The sequence below is a fragment of the Mustela nivalis genome, assembly GCF_964662115.1.
Source record: "Mustela nivalis genome assembly, chromosome: 2".
Taxonomy (NCBI): domain Eukaryota; kingdom Metazoa; phylum Chordata; class Mammalia; order Carnivora; family Mustelidae; genus Mustela; species Mustela nivalis.
In genome coordinates, this window is record NC_139021.1 from 33,106,572 (window position 1) to 33,128,057 (window position 21,486).

At 35.8% G+C, this 21,486-nt stretch overlaps 1 protein-coding gene across 49 annotated transcripts in view; it reads right to left on the reverse strand.

Annotated features, from left to right (window-relative positions):
• Positions 1-21,486, reverse strand: part of RIMS2 (regulating synaptic membrane exocytosis 2) — a 596,172-nt gene that overhangs the window by 359,874 nt on the left and 214,812 nt on the right. For 6 of the 49 annotated variants that reach the window (XM_082719303.1, XM_082719302.1, XM_082719300.1 and 3 more), the window contains exon 1: positions 14,976-15,567. The exons of 38 other annotated variants lie outside the window; for them this stretch is intronic. In XM_082719303.1, the coding sequence (XP_082575429.1) occupies positions 14,976-15,097 (122 nt within the window). In that variant the 5' untranslated portion in view covers positions 15,098-15,567. Of the gene's footprint in view, positions 1-14,975; positions 15,568-21,486 lie in introns of those variants that run through there. 5 more of the 49 variants (XM_082719307.1, XM_082719308.1, XM_082719305.1 and 2 more) reach the window with 3 other exon arrangements.

The window sequence follows — 21,486 nt, forward strand, 5'->3', positions numbered from 1 at the left end:
GGTAAGAAACCTGTATTTAAAAGGAAGGCAAAGCAATGATGACTGTAGGGTTCAGTATAAAGTTGCCACTAGAAGAGCCAAGGGAACGAGATGAAGTTAAAAAAATAATTAGATATAAATTTATGTTAAGGTTCCAGCTCTTGTTTGGGGGATGGTGGGTTCATAGGTGCTTATTAAATTATTATAAAATAATTAAGAGTTTCCTGAGTAGTTAGTATAAGGTCTTCCTTCTTGCCATAAAAAACAAGAACACTGGGCAGAACTGATGAAACAATCACCTTAAGGCATTGGATATGACACAAGGTTGAGACTCTTAAGAAAGAAAAATCATATAAAGTACACTCCATACAAGCTTTTCTGCCTGGAAGCAATTTCACAACAACTTCACGATGAGGAAATGGAGCCCAGGCAGACCAAGGGCATAGGGATTTACTAAGCCTAAGAAACAGCCTGGTGTTAAAAACAGAGATCAGAATCAAGCTTGCTAATGCAGTGGGAATTGGTGACACAGATTCCTAGAGAGAAGGGAGCTAAGAGAATAAACCTCAGAAACAGGCACAGAGGTTTTACTCAGGTTCCTATACAAATCCTAGAATGTACATATGCAGGCTTTCTGGAGTCTGGTAGACTGTACTGGCTGAGGGCTGAGAGATGAGAAATTCCAGAAGTCACACAATATAATGAAACTCTCTGATAAAGCAGGCTTGGAAAGATATTTGTGAAAATCTCAAGGCATTCCATTAAGACCCTAGAAAGATCACACATTAAGAATAAGAAACCATACCTTAGGAGTAAGGTCTGTGCCCCCAAAAGTAAAGAGTACTATCCAAACAAAGCCTAAAACCAAACCTTGGTAAGATCAAGGTGATGCTCCTTAATTTAACTGCCTGTTTTGTTTTTTATTTTTTAAAGCACTTAGATAAAAACACGAACAAATACATTATATATGTAACTGGAGTCATAGAGGGAAAGGGGAAACCAATGGGACAGATAAAAGACTAAAGAGATAATGACTAACACATTTTTAAATTGATGATTGGTATCAACCTATCAAGCAGCTCAGTGATCCACAATGAGAATAAATATAAAGAAAAATACTTCAACTGCTGAAAACAAAAGACAAAGAGCTATAGTAAAAGCAACCATGAAGGGGGGTGGGGGGAATAATACCTAACAGAGAAAAGTAATAAGAATTAGAGCTGACTTCTCTCCATAAACAGTGGAGGCCAGATGATGACTGAATGAGTTAAGTACTAGAGAAAAAAAACAAAGTTCACCTAAATCTATATCTCATCTGAAATTAAGCTCCCTTCCAAAAACTGAAGGAAAAAATACAGATTTTTTTAACCTACAAAGGCTGGAATTCATCACCATTAGACCCATAGACCATGAAATACTAATAGAATTTGTTTGGGTAGAAGTGATATAATGCCAAAAAGAGGTCCATATCTGGAGAGAGAAATGAAGATAATAAAAAACAGTAAATGTGTAGGTAATTGTAAAAGTTTCTTTTTTTTAAATAAAAAAAATCATTTAATGCAAAATTAATAATAATGGATGGTGAGGCTTAAAAAATTTTTATACAATAAAATACATAACAACAATAGCACAAAGGGCAACTGAAAAAAATTACAATAGCTAGAGTAATATCACCAAGATGGCGACACTGGTTGTTCCTGACTTCGCCCCCAACCCCACTCACAGTAAGAACAACTAGAACTATTCAAGAATAAGACAAGTGAGGGGCACCTGGGTGGCTCAGTGGGTTAAAGCCTCTGCCTTCAGCTCAGGTTATGATCCCAGAGTTCTGCGATGGAGCCCCACATCGGGCTCTCTGCTCAGCAGGGAGCCTGCTTCCCTTCCTCTCTCTCTCTCTGCCTGCCTCTCTGCCTACTTGTGATCTCTGTGTCTCAAATAAATAAATAAAATCTTTAAAAAAAAAAAAAAAAGAATAAGACAAGTGAGAGAATCCCAGAATACAGGGCTGAGTCTGAAGCACCTCCTGCACCACAGAGACCAAGACAAATTGCCTTAGAAGGTTAAGAGAAGTGCCTACACATTGACCGCATTGCCCCTCCCCCAAGCCAGTGCAGCATCATCCAGAGAGATCTTCCCTGAACCAGCGGTTCCTCCTGTGGGAAAAGAGAACCCATGGGGTACAACCAGCACCTCCATCACTGTGGGCCTCTTTACAAGAGCCGCTACTCTGATATTGCAGCAAGAGGATTACTGGGGAATCTGGTGGCGCATCCACCGAGAATCGGACTTTGGCTGAGATGGGGGCAGCGTCTTGAAACAACCAGCACAAATCTTGAAACAACAACCCACAGATCTTGGCTGAGAGTTCATACCTGCAGTGCCCCAACAGTCATCCCAACCAGCGGCTTTGTTCATCTGCAGAACCAAGTCAGGGGTACACTCTGACCAGGGAACTTGTTGGGGTGCAAATCTGCCTGATTCAGATGTTCAGACGACGAGTTTGCCGGCCTTAGAGCCTCGTTGCCCGTGCCCAGGCAGGGAGCTGAATAACAGCCCCACCCACTGTGGAGTGTTTTCCAGGCCCATCTGACCAGAAGGGCTGGCGACAACTCTTGGAAGCTGGGCAGCCCCAGCAACACTTGAGCCAAGAGGCAAAGAGCAGAGCTGATCACCTTCATAGCAAAGGCAATACCACGTGTGTCGTGTTCCCATGCTGTGCTCAGGTAGGGAGATTAATTCATAGCCAAAGCTGAGGGTAGCTCCTGGCCCCTCCCAACTGGAGAACCAATTTGGGAAACTGAAAGTGGCCTGAAGCAGCATCTCCCACACCCTTAGGCATAGGAGCTGCAACATAGCTCCACCTGCTGTAGAAAGTATATTTCAGCCCCATCTGACCCGAAGTGCTAAGGACGAGTCTTGGAAGCTATGTGACCTAGCAGCACTCAATCCAAGAGGCAGGCAGGCAGAGTCAATAGTTTGCAGAGCAAATCTAGTGGCCCTGTTTGGTCAGGGAAGGAGGGGTGCAGGTCAGTCTGAGTTAAGACAATAAACTAAGAGCTTTCCCAGCTTTAGAGCTGCTTCTCCCACTGTGCCCAGGCATGGAATCTAATTTGTAGCCCCACTCATCACTGTATCCACCCTTCAGCCTGTCCAATATGTTCAGCCTGAGCATAATCAGAACACATGGAAAGCTGAGCAGCCCATTCAACAGCCCTGCGTAGGCTGGCACTGGAACAGAAAGCCAAGTCTGAGGCCTCTACTTTCTGCAGAGCAAAACCGGTGGCCTTACCTGACCAGAGAATTCAGTGCATACTCTGGGCTGATGTGGGTCTCTAAACAACAAGCTACCACAGGTCCTGGATCCTTCCAGGCCAAGGAAGCTAATTAATAGCTGCATCTTGGGGCACCTGGCTAGCTCAGTCCATAGAACATGTGCAACTCTTGATCTAGGGGTCATGAGTTTGAGTGCCACACTGGGTGTAGAAATTATCTTTTTTTAAATGTTAAATAGCCCCATGTAGTACTGAATGAGGTACCTACTCCTGACCATCTAGAAACTCTGACCAGAGAATTCAGGCAACCACAGAGTCCGTCCTATAGCCTCACTTGGATAAGGAACCAAGCCAGCAGCCCTATCTAACTGTTCTTAGCCAGCAGCACACACAACCCCATTCCAGTCCTCAGAACTCAAACAGTTGCCTCAAACAAAAACAGGCCATAATAGCAGGCACCACAAGCCCCAGGACAGTACCAACAGACAGACCCAGAAACCCAAAATCAGCTGACTGGTAAAGAACTGTCTCTGCCAAAGCAACCCTGTAAACCTTGAAAGAGGAGTCCAACTACTCAAATGTGCAGATGCCAACATAAGGAATCAAGAATCATGAAAAATCAGGTAACTATGACATCACTAGAGGAGAGTAACAAGTTCCAATAACAAACCCTTATGAAAGAAAAATCTAGAAACTATCAAAGAAGTCCAAATAATCCTCTTTAAAAAGTTTAATGAACCACAAGAAAACACAGACAACTACAAAAAAAAAAAAATAGTAGTAATAGGAAAACAATGCATGAACACAAAGAAAATTTAATAAGGATGTAGGAACCATGAAAAACAGAAAGAAAACCAGAGAAATAACTGAGCTGAAAAATGCAATAACTGAACTGAAGAAGTCAATAGAGAATTTTAAAAGTAGTCAGTCATGCAAAAGAAAGAATTAGTGACCAGGAGGATAGGACATTGGCAAATACTCAGAGAAGCAAAAGGAGAAAAGGAATGAAAAAGAATGAAGAATCTGTGTGGAATATAGGACACAAGGAAAAGAAACAACATTCGCATCATAGGAATTCCAAAAGGAGAACAGAAAGGGAAAAGAACAGAAAATATATTAAAAGCAATAATGGCTGAGATCTTCCTGAACCTGAAGAAAGAAATGGACATCTAGATCCATGAGGCCAAAAGACACCAGACAGAATGAACCTGAATAGGACTATATCAAGACACATTAAGATATTAAATTGTTAAAAGTCAAAGACAAAAAATTTTAAGAACAGCAAAGAAAAAAAAAAGTTATGTAGAAGGGAACCCCCATTAGACTACCAATGGATTTCTCAACAGAAACTATTCAGGCCCAGAAAGAATGGGATGACATACTCAAAATATTAAAAGAAAGTCCCTGTCAACCAAGAATTCTACACACAGGGAAGCTGTCCTTCAAAAATGAAAAAGGGACAAGACTTTCCCAAACAAATAAAGGTTGGGAGAGTTCATTATCACCAGATCTGCCTTACAAAAAATGCTAACCATATATCCAAGAAGAGGTCAACTTCTAAAACATATAAAGAACTCAAACAACTCAATAGCAAAAAAACAACCCAGCTAAAAAAAAATGGGCAAATGTTCTGAGTGGACATTTTTTTTCCAAAGAAGATACATGAACATCTCTAGTCATTAGGGAAATGCAAGTAAAAATCACAATAAAATATCACCTAATGCCTGTTACAGTGACTGTCATCAAAGAAACAAGAGATACAGGGTGCCTGGGTGGCTCAGTGGGTTGAGCCTCTGCTTTCAGCTCGGGTCATGATCTCAGGGTCCTGGGATTGAGCCCCGAATCTGGGCTCTCTGCTCAGCGGGGAGCCCATATCTCTCTGCCTCCCTCTCTGCCTACTTATGATCCCTCTCTCTGTGTCAAATAAATAAATAAAATCTTTAAAAAGAAAAAAAAAAAAAGACAAGAGATAACAAATGCTGGCATGGATGTGGACAAAAGGGAACCCCTGTACACCGTTGGTGGGAATGTAAATTGGTGCAGTCACTGGAAAACAGTATAGAGGACCATTAAAACATTAAAAATAAAACTACTTCATGATCCAGCAATTCCACATCTGGTATTATATCCAAAGGAAATGAAGGCACCAATTGAAAAAGACTTTTGCACCCCATGCAAATAACCCCATAGCAGCATTATTTATAATCACCAAGACATGGAGACAACCTAAGTGTAATGTACTGCTTGCATAGTGACTATAGTTAACAATACTGTATTATATATTTCAGAGTTATTAATAGATTAAAAAAAAAAGTTCTCACCACAAGATAAAAAAAAATTTGTATGTGTGGTGACAGATGTTAACTAAACTTATTTTGGCAATCATTTTGCAATATATACATACATCTTACCAATATGTTGTATATCTACAACTAATAAAAGGTTCTATGTCAATTATGTCTCAACTTAATTAATTACTTTAAAAATTATAAAAAATAAAAAATTAATAAAATAAATAAAAAAAATAAAATAAATTAAAAACAGAAAAAGGAAAATAGAACCATGAGCCAAGGAATACAAGAGACCTGTAGAAGCTGACAGCAGCCCCCAGCTGACAGCCAACAAGAAAAAAGGGACCTCAGTCCACAACTACGAAGAACTGGGTTCTGCCAACAATCTTAATACACTTGGATGTAGATTCTTCCCATGACCTTCCAGAAAAAGAGCCCATCTAACTGACACCGTGATCCAGCTTTGTGAAATCCTGAACAGAGAATTCAGATGACCCTGCCTAGAATTCCAACCTACAGAACTGCAAGATAAAACTGGTATGATTTTAACCCACTACTAAGCTTGTGGTGACAGAAAACTAATACATGATGCACTCACTTTAAGTGTTCTATAAAGTAGTAAGTCTTTTATTTTTTTTATTTTTTTTAAATTTAGCAAGTAGTCTCCATGCCCAGTGCAGAGCCCAACGCAAGGCTTGAATACCGGACTCTGAAATCAAGAACTGAGCTGAGATCAAGAGTCAGATACTCAACCAACTGAGGAACCCAGGAGCCCCATGAATCTTTTTGACATAGGCCAACATAAACAAAAGTGGCTTTAAAAAGACAATTAAAAGATTAATCCTCATGCATGGGGTACTTGGTTGGCTCAGTTGGTACAGCATGCAACTCTTGATCTCAGAGTGATGAGTTTCAGCCCCATGTTGGGTGTAGAGATCGCTTAAAAAAATAATAAAATTGAAAAAGATGAATGCTCATGCAGGTGAAGAATTCCACATAATCTTTGGACTGTATCTATTTGTGGCACCATTTTTCGCTGAAACTGCTCATCTATGTATTCGTTGCAACACCAATGGTAAACACTAGAATGCACATTTCTTTAGCTCTGTGGACTTCATGGGAAACATGGTAATAGTCTTTGAAGCACATACTGCTCTTAAGTGTATTTTCATTACCAGATTATATTTTGTGCATACAGTTTTTTAACAAGCTGTTCCATTTCTAGAGAAAAGGTAGTGTATCCTATGTTATGTACACAGCATTTTGTTTCAAAATCAAAACATAACTCCACAGGACCCAGAGAAGTCTTGATAAAAAATTCATCACAAAAAATAGATGTGACACAGGAAAATTTTATTAATTTAGAAGATGGGTCATTATTACAAGTAATTATCATCAAATTTTCTGCACACACACTTTAGTCATTATACTGTGATGGACACCAGTTGAGGAAATGACAACTACTTTCATCTTTAGTCTACTCATTCCCATCAAAAGCATCATCAAATTTCCCTTAAAAACTCCATGTGGAAAAAAAAAAATCGATGTGGAGATTATCTTTGAAATAGATGCCCACCTAACTAAAACAGGAAGAAAAAATATGATGGCTTTTGTCTCTTCATCATATCCAAACAGACATTTACTTCTACTGATAGATCAGGAATATCAAAAGTCTGTTTTCTGTGAAGAAAGTCTGTGCACATGTTGGTCATATTTTACCATTAGCAAAAGTCATTAAAATAAGGATAAAATAGAATAGGACAAACAGAGTAATTAAAAGTTACGTATTCCCTATATATTCTGATGATACAATATGAATTTAATTAGAACATGAGGTTCCCAAATTAGCCACTGGACAACTGGCTGCCCAATGATAATGGAAAAATACAACATATTACTAACAATGAAGCTGGGATTACAAAAGAAACTACAAATATAATTTCTGACAGCATATTGTTTAATAAATACAATTTAAAATGTTGTAGAATTGACTCTTCTTTGGATAATGGCCAAGGAATTCCAATCAAACTAACCTTCCCAAAGATAGTAAATTCTGGGTAAAATATGAACAAATGACTATTTGAAGGCCCTAGAAAGTAACAAAAAGAAGACAGACACTGGGGTGTAATTGACATTTGAAGAAAGGAATGACTTAGCTATGCTTCCCATTTAAAAACTTGGACTTAACCAAATCCACTCAGTGCTTGCAGGCTAAATCTATGTTAGAAAATTCAGGATCTTACTAACCTGAAAAACCAGAGGAAAGAGTTTGAGCAAATACAGAAGGTGGACAGTAAGGGGAAAATGACAAAAAGAAAGCTACAGGAAGGAAAAGAAGTTTCTGTGACTAATAAACACTGCCAAATCTCATGCATGCACAGAAAAGACTTCAAGCAGCTCAGCTAAAATTAAAATAATTAAACTAAAATTTCAGCTGCTATACCTCAAGGGAAACAAAGTCTGTAGCTCAAGTTCAGCCAAGTTAAATTCCTGCCTTAAAAATAATCAGCACTCTTCAAAACAGATTTCAGGAAGTCTCTATACAGTATTGTTAAATAGGTCCAAGATAAAATTTAAGATTACTTGGTATATTAAGAAATAGGAAAATATGACCCATGCTTAAGAGAAAAAAGAATCAATGGAGACTGATCAAGAGATAACTTGGACGTCAAAATTAGGCAGAAAAGAATTTCAAAGCTAGATATGATAATTATGTTAAAGGAAGTGAAGGTAATAATGTTCATAACAAGAGAAAAGACAGGAAATCTCAACAGAGAAATAATCATAAATAACCTTCTGAGCAACACATAAGAGGACAGTTTCTTGACTTAGGAAGTGGCAAAAGTTTTTAGACAGTACACAAAAAGCAAAAACCCTGAGAGAAAAAAAAATTAATAAGTTATAGTTCATCAAAATTCAGACTTCTCCTCACCTAAAGCATTACTAAGAAAATGAACAAGCAAAAATAAATAAATAAATAAATAAATAAATACCAGGGAAACCATAGAAGAAAATATCCATGGAGCATATATTTGAGAAGTGACTGATATCCAGGTAGATTACAAAAAACTTTTACAGCTCATTAAGAAAACAAAACCTAATTTTTTTTAAAAAATTGAACAGACAGTTCACAAAGGAGGATACACGACTCGCCAATGAACATATGAACACCTGTATCAGGAAAATACAAAATCATAATCATAAGGAATTGCTATCTTACACTCACCAGAATGACAAAAATTAAAAATACACATCATCAAAGGTTGGACACTGTGTGGAACCACCAAAACTCTCAAACATATTTGGTGGAATTTAAAATGAACAACCCCTTTTTTAAATGGTCTGCATTCTAAAACTAAACATACATCTACCCTGTGATCCAAGAACTCTTCTTCTAGGTACCCATATAAAGGAATAAAAATACATATCCACAAAAAGAAGACTTAATTGAGAGTAGGAATATTTATAAATGAAATACTACTCAGTAATCAAAAAGGAAAAAACTACTCAGGCATGCAACAACGTGGATAAATATTTTTAAGTTACACTGATTAAAAGTCTTTTATAAAATAATCCATTCCATATGACTTCAATTATATAAAGTTCTAGAATAGACATAGCTAGTCTATACTGAGAGAGAAAACAGCAGGGCAGTATTTGGTTCTGGAGTTGGGGGAAGCTGGTATTGATGAGAAAGAAGCATGAGGGATATGGTAAGTGTTGGTAATCAGAGGTTAATAAATATATAGTCCTCTTAACTCAAGAACTCACAGTATAGTGATTTTACCAATACCACACAGCCAGTAAGTAGCAGACCTGAGATATGAACACAAGTTCCATGTTTAACACTACACAACATAAAGCTAAAACAGTATTGGAAAAATATTATAGAAAAGTCAGGCACAGATCAATTCTTGACTAAAGATGGCAGCTTTCCTTGCCATTTTTTCATTACCTCTATCTGTGATGTTTCAAAGGTCACACCACAAGATGGGAAGTTTCAAGAGATTGAAACAACAGGTCCTGGGTTGTTTCAGGTTGTTACAGGTCCTGCCTGTAAAAAGGCGGCTGAAAATTGTTTCTAGAACCTAATATGGATTCCTTGTCCCACTTTCTAAATTAGAGCTGCTGCTCTTTTACCTGCTTTACCTACTGAGTTACATTCTCAAGGAAGTATTCTCTGGTAAAAACAAAAGACAAACAAACAAAATAGCATAGTTTGAAAAACATTAGGTGAAAGGAAGCCATGTTTAATGGTTTTTCCCATTTTGCCCAAATAGAAGTGCCCACACACATTTTGAGATATTTAAAACTTCTCAAATTTGGAAGCTTCACTCAATCAAAATATGGATCAGTTCTGGGAATTCTTTTTAATGTACACACGAAGCTTCATGTGTTAACTGATAAGTGAATATGAAAATGGTAGCTCATAGCATGTATGAAATGAATTCATTTTAGTAACTGGTGAATAGTGCCAGCATTAACCAGAAAGTTCAATAATTATCTTGAGTTTTCTAAGATCCTTCATGATCACATAAAGCTAAAAAATAAAAAAGTACAGTTAACATTGACACATCAGTCATCAACAAAAACAGTAGTTTTATAAAAATGTTTCCAAAAAGAAAATATTTAAAGGCTGTATATCAGTGTCAGAATCTGTACCAATAACTGTGGTATACTGCTAAGGTCCACAGTAAATATTCTAGCAAAAATATATATGATACCCATTCATGGACCAAAAGTCATTTTGATTTGAAATAAATATAAAGAGACCATTGTTAAGATTGGCTTTTATATCTATAATATATAATTATTAGTCTTATAATACTTAGTATGTATATTTAACAAGGTTAAAGAAATAGTGCGTGTGTGTGTTTGTGTACACACGTGCATGGTGTCTCAGACTACTGGAGGCTTTACACTTCAAAATAAAGACAGTTCATACAAAAATGTTCCGATAATGAAAATTCAATTGTGCAAATATCATACCAACTCCAAACAATGCATACTGTGCAGACGGCACTCTCCCAGCTATGAAAAGTAAGCATGCTGTTCTTTTCATGTCGAACTAGTCATTAATGTGCCATGATGAAAAACAGAGGTTTACGCCAAAAATCCTGAACACAAACTGATGGCTTCATTATAAACCAAAGCAATAGTAAATGCTATGTAAGGAACTAAATACTTGCCACCAAAAATACTACAAACTGAAGAATTAAACATTTATTTGCAAAATCAAATTTTATTTAATTAATATTAATGTTTTAGATCTGTGAGAATTCGTCAGTGGAAAAGAGGCCATTTGCCCTAGGTCATTTCCAACCTTCCATTTCATCTCTACGGAGTGGCCCTATAATTTATCAACAAATAGCAATGCTTTTGAGAAGTACTAACAATAATTAGTGGAAGATGGCAGGCATAAAATGGGGTTACTCCAGGCAAACCAGATCATATGGTCACCTTATTAGGAACTGAAAATACCAACAAATCCAAATATCTTTTGGTCTATTAAGTTCTTCGTAATCTTAATTGAAATACGGACGTCTGCCTATCTCATTAGATGTATATGGAAGGGAGAGAAAGACTGTCTTCAGCATCTCTTCTGACTAAATTCCAGGCTTATTATGCCCCTGTGTGGCCAGCCAGCACAGCAAATTCACTGCTACCCATTTACTTACAAAGAAAAAAATCACATCTGGGGGGGAAAAAAACCCAGAGATTTCTTCACCATACAAGAGAGATTGCTAAAAATCAGGAAAATGGAAAAACGTGAAGGAAATTAAGTACATTCTTCTACAAGTTTTATCACAAAAGATAGTCATCCTTATCATGTATTTGAATACTGCTCAAAGCAATTGATTATTCAATGCAGTGAGCTGTTAAAAACCTATCTTCCAGCATCCCAATATTCACGTTTGCTTCCAAAGACAAGATCACAAAATTCAGGCTTCGTAATGAATTTAGGACTTGAGGATTTTTTTTATTGGCAACAAAAGCAATTATCTTTGTATCTGATTAAATATTTAATTTGGAAAAGTGAGTTTATGGTAAGAAAACCTGATAACAAGAATTTAAATTAAAGTGGCATCTCTAGGGGCACCTGGGTGACACGGTGGCTTAAGCCTCTGCCTTCAGCTCAGGTCATGATCCCAGGGTCCTGGGATGGAGCCCTGCATTGGGCTCTCTGCTCAGCAGGGGCCCTGCTTCCTCCTCTCTCTGCCTCTGCATGTCACTCTGCCTACTTGTGATCTCTCTCTGTCAAATAAATAAATAAAATCTTAAAAAAAAAAAAAGTGGCATCTCATCAAAACCTGTCAAGTGGATTTATGTAGGATGCATACACTGATTTTTTTTTCCTTGCCTTACCTTCAGTGGTTTCATTTTAGCTGCAAAAGCACAGAGGATATCTTGCCCCCACCCTTATCCACTGAAATGGTACTCAAGAACCACAATGATGACAAAATAAGCTAAGAACTTTCAGTATGAAACATAAGAGAGAGTCATTCTATACGGCTTCCAACAACCAATCTGAAATATTCTAATGATTTTTATTCCTAAATATATTTCAATTATTCATTTGATATTAAAATACTTTAACAATCTATAGTCATATACAGGTTAGTAATTTACTATCCATAAAATATTCCTGGTGTATTCAAAATCTTGGCTCTTTGACAAGTTGAAGCTGCCAATGGTTTTGGAGTAACTATTATGGGAGATTTCCATCTTTTAAGCTTTCATTGCTTATATGTCATAGAAGTAAACTGCCCTACTATCGGAAAACTGATCAAAGTTGGGTTGCAGATTTCAGGATATGATTAGTTATCTAGGGAAAGTCTCAAGAATATTATTTGAAAGTTCCCTCAATGATACATCGTCTACAATCAATGCATAGTACTAGTCTGGTAATTTCTCCTAGAAAGCAATTCAGAATAAAATATAATCTAACTGTCCATATCTATGATGTTCTTTTTTTCTATCAGTTTAAAGATCATACTTTATGTCACAACACAAATAGTGAATATTTCATCTGAACTAGTCCAAACAATCAAATGATTACTAAACATGTTATAACAACCAAAACGGCTATTTCCAGAGAGATAGTTACATAATTGATGCTCAAATCTCAAGATCATTAACGTCCAGTCCACAAGGTTGAAAGGCTCACTTATTCAGAAAGATTTTTAAAGTTGCAAGACCACATCTTCTGATGACATACTAGGATCATTATTTTTCTAAGACTTTTCCCTCAAGAATGATCTTTTTTAGTCTACATCTTACTTTCTAATTCAATGCTAACTGAAATGTTGATGTAGGGGCATTTGTATTTCTTTAAAGAATCCAAGCAGAGAAAGAGTTCTAAAGGACCACTTATGTCGCATCTGAACACAAAGTAACTAAAACGTTAAAATATGTGGGGGCTTTGAGAGTTATATAAACTTATTTTCACTCTTCCTACTTCTAAAATAATTATTTGTATAGCTGGTTTTGACTGATTTTAAAAGTAAATCGATCAGTTGATTATTTATGAAAATCAATAGATTTGCACATGAAGAAACATCATGCTTTTTGAAGACTAAGAAGTTAAGAACATATAAAGCAGGCATATTTTCCCCCTAAACCAGTATAAGTTTTTTATTGATTAAGTGGCAGTTTCATATAATCTTAGATTTAAAAAAAATCAAAGCAAGTTAAATGAGACTGGTCTTACAGAAGCATCAGAAACTTCACATTTTAACATTTAATTGCAGCAACATAAAATGCTAGATTTTTAATAATGAGAGCAATGGAATCATTAAGCATGCAACAATAAAAGAAACTTGGAGCTAAAACAAAAGCATAGTGATGGGGATCCACAATCCCGTCAAAATATAGATATTTTCATATTTTAAAACTAAAATTTCCTTTAAAACTTATTCCATGCCATACTGTTCACACACAATTTCTAATGTGAATATGCACCCAGACCTAATATTTTTAAACACATAAATTCTTAGCACTGAAAAAAAAAAAAAGAGAGAGAGGAACTGAGCAAAGAGAAGATTTATAAAGGATGAGTACAAATCCTAAAACTCTGGTAGTTTCAGGTCATGGAAATTTTAAGAAAGCCATACTGCCTCTTCTATTTAAATAAAACATGCAATACAGATTATTTCTACCATAAATTACAGACACTCAAGCCTCAAGTGATATATTACTAAATTTAAAAACCTAATATCTTAAAAAATAGAAAGCCTATTACAGAATATCACGGCATTTCATACACCGTTATACACTTTATCTAAAAACTAAACAAAAAATTAGCCAACTGAATAGAACTGTACTGAGGAAAGAAGTGAAATTTTATTAAAAAAACAAGATGTTATTCCATATTCAGTAAAAGGGTCATAGATATATTTATCATCAGTAAACATTTTAAATGCCAGCAAATTTTAAAAGCTTCTTCTTCATTTGCTAAAGTAAGACACATACTGTGTAATAGGGTTTTTTAAAAATCTCTAAATAAGCTGCCTCACATTGTTTCAGAGGAGAGCAGCAAAACCATTCAATATTCTATGCACTATTAGCTCTCCCTCAATTTCCAGAAGGTTTTAGTGCATTATTATCATGTTCAAAGAATTTCTTTCTTAGGCTTTCTCCACGTATATTTAGTTAAAATGGGATCTTTTCCATAGGAGGTATATAACATTAGAAATTCTCTCAACGCAAACAACTGGATAATAAAATTGCATTTTAAAAGCCTTCTTTAATAGGCTCTCTCTTTTAGTGTAAGCCGGAGAAACCGTCTAAAACATATGTTCCTAATTTAACAATCTTCACCACACACACACACACACACACACACAAAATGATGAGGTTGAAAAAGCAATAGGAATTTACAACAAAGCATCCTTTCAAACTAGCCAGCCAAATACAAAGCATTATTAGCAGTTTGATAATATAGCTTGTTTAAAAGTGATTATTGATCTACCCTGCATAGAGAAATGTCTCAGACCCAGGAAACATCTTCCGCATGTTTTACAAGGAGCATGCATGACTGCTAATTCACATTTTCCAACAAATCACATATGATTATATATCCCCGTCCCTATATATGCATTGTAATCACTGCCATGATCACAATGAGAAAAAAAATATATCAGGCATTTTAAGTTAATCATCTTATTTATTAAAAATGAAATCATGAAGCAGCCTGTATTATGTTTCAGAGGTCAAACTAGTTAAATTTAAGATGCTTTCGGCACCTGGAAGTAAGCTTATTTTCCTTCCTGAAATCAATTAAGAAGAATACTGTATAAAATTTTGTATGTATGGTAAAAAGACAACACCCTCATAATACTAACATTTCAACACAGAACCATTTTTATAGACATATAAGATTATTATTCTGGAAATATCAATGCCAAAAGAAATATACTTGAGCTTTACTCACCTTGCATTGTTCAGCGTTTGTCCAAAAAGCTCATTTTGTAAAATATTTGGTGGGGATGAGAAAACCCCATGAAAATGAGATAAAACAGAATTGCAGACCTGGCGCAATGTCTCAAATTGCATTTTCTTTCTTTTTTTCCCCCCTTCTCTTATTTTTCCTTACCACCTGTCTTTAAAGTCATCTATTTGCAGACACCATCAAATAAAAACATGCCAATCAAGTTCCATATTTCTCCTGCGCTCTGTAGAAACTGTGCTTCAATGAGCAGAGGTGGACAGTTAATTGTACAGTCATTATTCTTCTAATTCAGTCGTGGAAGATTCAGTACCCGTACAGCTTTCGGCTTTCTCCTGACTGTAGCAAGAATTCTAAACAGCAGTAAGCTTTTTGGGCATTCCCAGCTGAAGTGTGAAGCTGAGCTGCTTTCATGTACTCTACTCATATTTCTCTAAGCCTATTAAAAACACGCGATGACTAGATGCTGTCGTCAGGAGTTTCAGCACATCTGGCTGCCAGCAATAAAATCTCAGAAGTAATAAAAACGGGGACAAGGTATCTTCTCAATGTTACTACTGGGGAAGAGGAAGAGGAATTATGCATTTCCCAACCCTTTCGTCTTTCCCTGAAAAACGAGTAACCCCAGCAACAGAGTATGTCGGTCTCTTCACTGTGAAGGCTGCTGCATAGGACAGAGAACACTCTAAAAATAAGTGGTATAGCCTTCTTTTGATATTACGGAGCTATAAAAATACGACAGACAATAGAGCTTTCATTGCCTGCATTTATAATGCTGTGCTTCCAAAGAGACATCTGGAAAACTTCCCCGTCTTAATTTCTTAGTTAATTTTAAAATGTCTTCATTTTATTCTTAAAGTAAAGTGAGTGATGTTCAATCCAGTCCCTTTCTAAGGGGCCAACGTAGTGACTACATGATTATTTGTGCGAAGAACTGTGTGGATAGGGAAAAAAAATTATACTCTCTCAATTAAAATTTACTTAAGCAGCACACATTGAATATGAACTTCCCCACAATTTTAAAACACACACACACACACACAACTAAGCCCAGAAAGACTTTATGGACTATTATTAACTTATTTCAGTAAGTGGCGGTCATATAGCATTTTTCAGAAAAGAATACTTCCTGAGGGCTCCAATTGTCTTAAAGTGCCCCAGATCACCATCCATTCTCAAAAGAATAATTCTGATTGAGATAAAATCTGAAGTTATCCTATTTCCAGGTGCATCCATCTTTCCACAAAAGATGCTCTGACAGTCATGTGTAAACCAAAGTTTAAAAATCAACTCCATCACAGAGACAATTAATACATTTATTAATTTTGAACTGCTCCTAAACCACATTTCTATAAGAGATATATCCCTTTTAGCCCTTTTTTACCTCAACTTTTAGCTTTAACCTGTTCTAGTCCCTTCCACACACATGCCACTATCAATAACTAGGCACTTAGATACACTAAGAAGTTTTTTTAAAAACTGGTGAGTTCTTTGTTGACATGAACAAACACGTCCCAAACAAGCAACACAAAATAAAGATGTAACGATATAAATTTTTTAATGATACAAAACAAACATGCAATCATATGCCTTTAAAATAACTAATTCATTGCTTTTAGAAACTGAGATGTTCCATTATGGATTTGTCCTCAACCAAGAGGGCTTGTTACTTATTGTTTTATATTTTTATGGGTGCCTATTAATCTACTGATGAAACATAATAATCACAATGTATTTTTTGTTCTATTTTTGTACTTCTATATTTTAATTTCTCAATTAGATCTTTAATTTTTTAAAAATTTATTTATTTGAGAGAGAAAGTATGAGTGAGAGCATGAGCAGGGGGGATGGTCAGAGGAAGAGGGAGATGCAGGTTTCCCGCTGAGCCAGGATCCCCAAGTGGGGCTCGATCCCAGGACCCTGTGATCATGACCTGAGCCAAAGGCAGACGCTTAACCGACTGAGCCACCCTGGAGTTCCAGGACTTCTAAATTTATTTTTTTTAATATTCAGATAATGTGACCAGGTTGTAATTCTACTATTGTTTTATAGATGAAAAGAAACAGAGGCTTTAAAGGATTAAAGATCACACAGCTTAGAAAAATAGAGTATTTGAAAAAAGGTCTTTGCTTTGGACTTCATGTCACATGCTCCTTCCCTATCATTCTACCACCTATGTATGTACACAGATGGGCACACGCACACACGCACACACACACACCTATTTGTGAATAGATCAGTCTCTACACACGAATAGGAAAACTACCTGCCAGTGACCTAATGGAGAATATTTCAGTTAAAGCAAGCATCTCGGGGTGCCTGGGTGGCTCAGTGGGTTAAGGCCTCTGTCTTCAGCTCAGGTCATGATTCCAGCTTCCCAGAATTGAGCCCCACATGGGGCTCTCTTCTCAGCGGGGAGCCTGCTTCCCCCTCTCTCTCTGCCTACTTGTGATCTCTCTCTGTCAAATAAATAAATAAAATCTTTTAAAAAAAGAAAAAAGCAAGCATCTCAATTATTTTAACTCATAAGTAACTTTAAATAGGTTTCTTTCCATTAATTCAAAGAGAAGCAACCTGATGTGCTTCAAAATTTTAAGCCTCTGATCATGTTGATTTTTTACATCTATAAAAGGTCAACTCCTGTAAGTGAAAAAACATAGTTTTAAAATTCTTAATTTCCAAGCTTATACTATCTGTGATGAATATGTAATTTCTACACTTATACTATCTGTGATGCATATATGTATGTATGTATATTTTTCCCCTTGGTGGGTAGATTCAATTTTTATAAATAATCAAAAGCCCTTTTGAAGTAAGACTGTTAAATAAGAAAGTGATTACATTGCAAAACACTCTTTGTTGCTTTAAAAAAAAAAAAAGTTTCCTTTGTTTCAAAAGAGGATCTGAAGGCAAGGGCATAGGGAGAGTTTCAAAATATGGTCTCAGCAATGAAAACATTACTGGAATGAACTAAAGAATATAGCAACTACCTTCCTCAGAGTCTTCTTTTTCAGCTCACACCTACTGGTCAGCTTTCTCTTAGCTCCCTCAACATTCTAAAAGTGATTTCTTCCACTTCCCCACCCTTACCAACTTTTCATCTGCTCCCATCAATCCTAAGGACTCACATGTCACCTTCTCAAGACTTTCTCTGACCTGGATAAGGTCCCCTATCATGCACTCTTGTCATACCCTGTATTTTTTCTTCATGTATTCGATAAAAGTGTCACTATATATTTACTTGAAAAAAAAAATGTTTAATGTCTCACCTCCAGTCCCATGAGATTAAGGCTCACATTTGTTTTATTCCAGCATAGTGCCTAGTAAAGAGTAAGTGCTCAATAAGTATTTGTTGAATGAGCAGTTGCCTATATTTTATTGAAAAGGTAACTTTTAGTCACATCCCATAAGTGGGGTAGGAAACTGCTCAGAGCTCAATTTGATTCTTTGTTTCTGTGTTTATTTTAGCCGACCACATCATATTATAAAATTCATAAATACAAGAGCAACCAATATTTGCAATCAAAAACATTGTGTAATTTGTTGGAATATCCTGAATATTTTAAGAATGTTTATAGCTAATATTTGTTTTACATTTTCTATACACTTTAGGCCACATGTAACATAAATATTGGAGGCATCTAGGAGGAGAGAAAGAACATGGCACTGGAGTTTAATGGACTGGTTTAAGCATTAACTCCAAGCCTAACCTTAGGACATTGGCTTTATATATCTGGGCTATGGTTTCTTCAAGCTACGTCATTTGCCTCATAGGGTTATTACTGTATTTCAACATGTAATGTATATAAATATATTTCATAAAATCTAAAGTACACAGTCATTGGAAGTAACCTCACTATGCTACCAAAGGGACCAACTTACTGGAACCTTTAACCAAATTAAAGGAACCAAATTACTGGAAAAGATTCTAACAATTATGTTCAGAAATCATTTATTTATCATATTTATTCATGCGTTTCTTGATGCAGTTATTCACCAATTTCTTTGTGCAAGGCTCTATCTCTCTGTTAGAAACTGATGGATACAATGCTTACATTTACCTCTTTCTGGGAAAATTAGATAATTAGCTCTATATTTACACTGAGTCCAGCAGAGAGGCATGATGTAGAAACTTGGCTGTACTATTAGAAACTTTAGCACCTCACTGGTAATGAAAAGCTAATTAGAGTTCTCCCAAAAGAAGAGGTGTTAAGAAACTTCTAGCAGCAAAGGCAATTTTATTAAAGAAGATATCTAAAAGGTTCGCCAACATCTGAAAGAGGGTAATCTAAGTTATCAAAAGAATTCAAAGGAAAATAATAACAATGTGGTATTGGCCTTTAAATTGGCAAAGTATTGGCCAGAGGGTCAGAGAATGGGCACACTTTCATACTACATTACTGGTAGAAATATACACAGGTAGAGCCATTCTAAGAAATACTTAGTAATATGTACCAAAAACGTTAAAAGTGTTCAAAATCAGGAAGAATAAACACAAAAATGTTAATATTGATTATATCTGAGAACATCACAAATTTTTTTTTCTTCACTATATGTCTTTATCAGTTAGCCACAAGAAAAGCCCAAAGTTTAATCCCTCTACAAATGGACAAATCTACAACTGCAATGAAATCATAACCATACATATTAAGTATGATGTTAGCTCATGAAATTTTTCTTAGCAATGCTCAAATAAAGCAAATACAAGATTATTAGTTTTCAAACAATTAGCTATATCCATTAGCAAAGGTATTCTCTTCTTTATCAATAAGTTCCTAAAATTCTGTAATAACTCAAATTGTTAAATAGTATTATGAAACATCTAAATGAGAGGAGGAGAAAAAAACAGCACTAACATGTTTTCATCATCCTCAAAAATACTGAAGTATAAGATCTTAAAAATTAAAATTACTTAAGAGTCTTGGTTTACAAATGCCTGATGTTTGTGAACTAAATGTCTTAAGAAATTTAACACAAACTCAAAATTAAATGAAGGAATAAAAACTGAGAACTTACTCCCTTCTAAATGAATAACAATACAAGCCTCTTAATAAAGCTCAATCACTCATGACATATTTCAATTTCATAATTTTAACAATGTCTGGGCTTATTTTGAGTTTTTAAGAGTACAAAAATGTGTCTATTAAAATCCTCCACACATGTAAGCATTTAAATATAACTAATCAATTACTAAAATGATATGATATATAATATATACAATCCATAACAAAAATCCCTGAAATGTTTTCAAGGAAGTTTTCATTTTCTCAAAAAACACATCTGTAGTTCTCTCTATATAATTGGAACAACTGCATTATCTCTTCTGTTGCATTATTCTTGTTCCATTGACTATTTGAAGTATCTGACTGATTAAAAATCTAAGGCTATATATAAGAAAGATGGTCCAGAGGACAAGTGTCTTCATATGTTTTGCAAATTAATGTCATGCATCATAAATATTTCCCTGAGGCAAGACCATAGAACCATTCATCCTCAGGGATAACAAATAAGCAAATAAAAGGCAGATGATGAAATTTTTGAACAAAAGTAGAAAGAAAAAGGCACTCAAATGTTTGGTAGAATTCCCCTCGGAAGCCATCTGGCCCCAGACTTTTGTTTTTTGGGAGGTTTTTGATTACTGCTTCAATTTCATTACTGGTTATTGGTCTATCCAGGTTGTCTATTTCTTCCTCTTTCAGTCACGTAGTTTGTAAGTTTCCAGCAAGGCATCCATTTCTTCCAGGTCACTTACTTTGTTGGCATACAGGTGCTGGTAATAATTTCTAATAATTGTTTCTATTTCCCTTTGCTTTAGTCGTGACCTCTCCCCTTTCATTCATGATTTTTTATTAATTTGGGCCCTTTCTCTTTTCTTCTGGATAATTTTGGCCAGTGGTTTATTGATCTTATTAATTCTTTCAAAGAACCAGCTTCTAGTTTGATTGATCTGTTCTACTGTTTTTCTGGTTTCTATTTCATTGATCTCTGCTCTAATCTTTATTATTTCTCTTCTCCTTCTTGATTTAGGTTTTATTTCCTGTTCTTTCTCCAGCTCCTTTAGATGCAGGGTTAGCTTGTATATGTGGGATTTTTTGAAAGAGGCTTGGATGGCTATGTATTTTCCCCTTAGGATTGTCTTTGCAGTATCCCATAGGTTTTGGATCGATGAGGAAAAGGCATTCAGTAAAGGTAAATTGGCCTGTACTTCAACTAAGGGTGGACAGTATATGGTATATCCAGGGATGAAAGAGAGAAAGAATGGCCCAGACTTAAATAAACACACTACAGGTCTAGAGATTTCAGTAAAATTAGAAAAGAGTGGAGTTCAAAATACCAACAGCAGTTTTCATAATAAATTTTTTTTAAAGATTTTATTTATTTATTTGACAGAGAGAGAGATCACAAGTAGGCAGAGAGGCAGGCAGAGAGAGAGGGGAAGCAGGCTCCCCACTGAGCAGAGAGCCCAATGCGGGGCTCGATCCCAAGACCCTGAGAT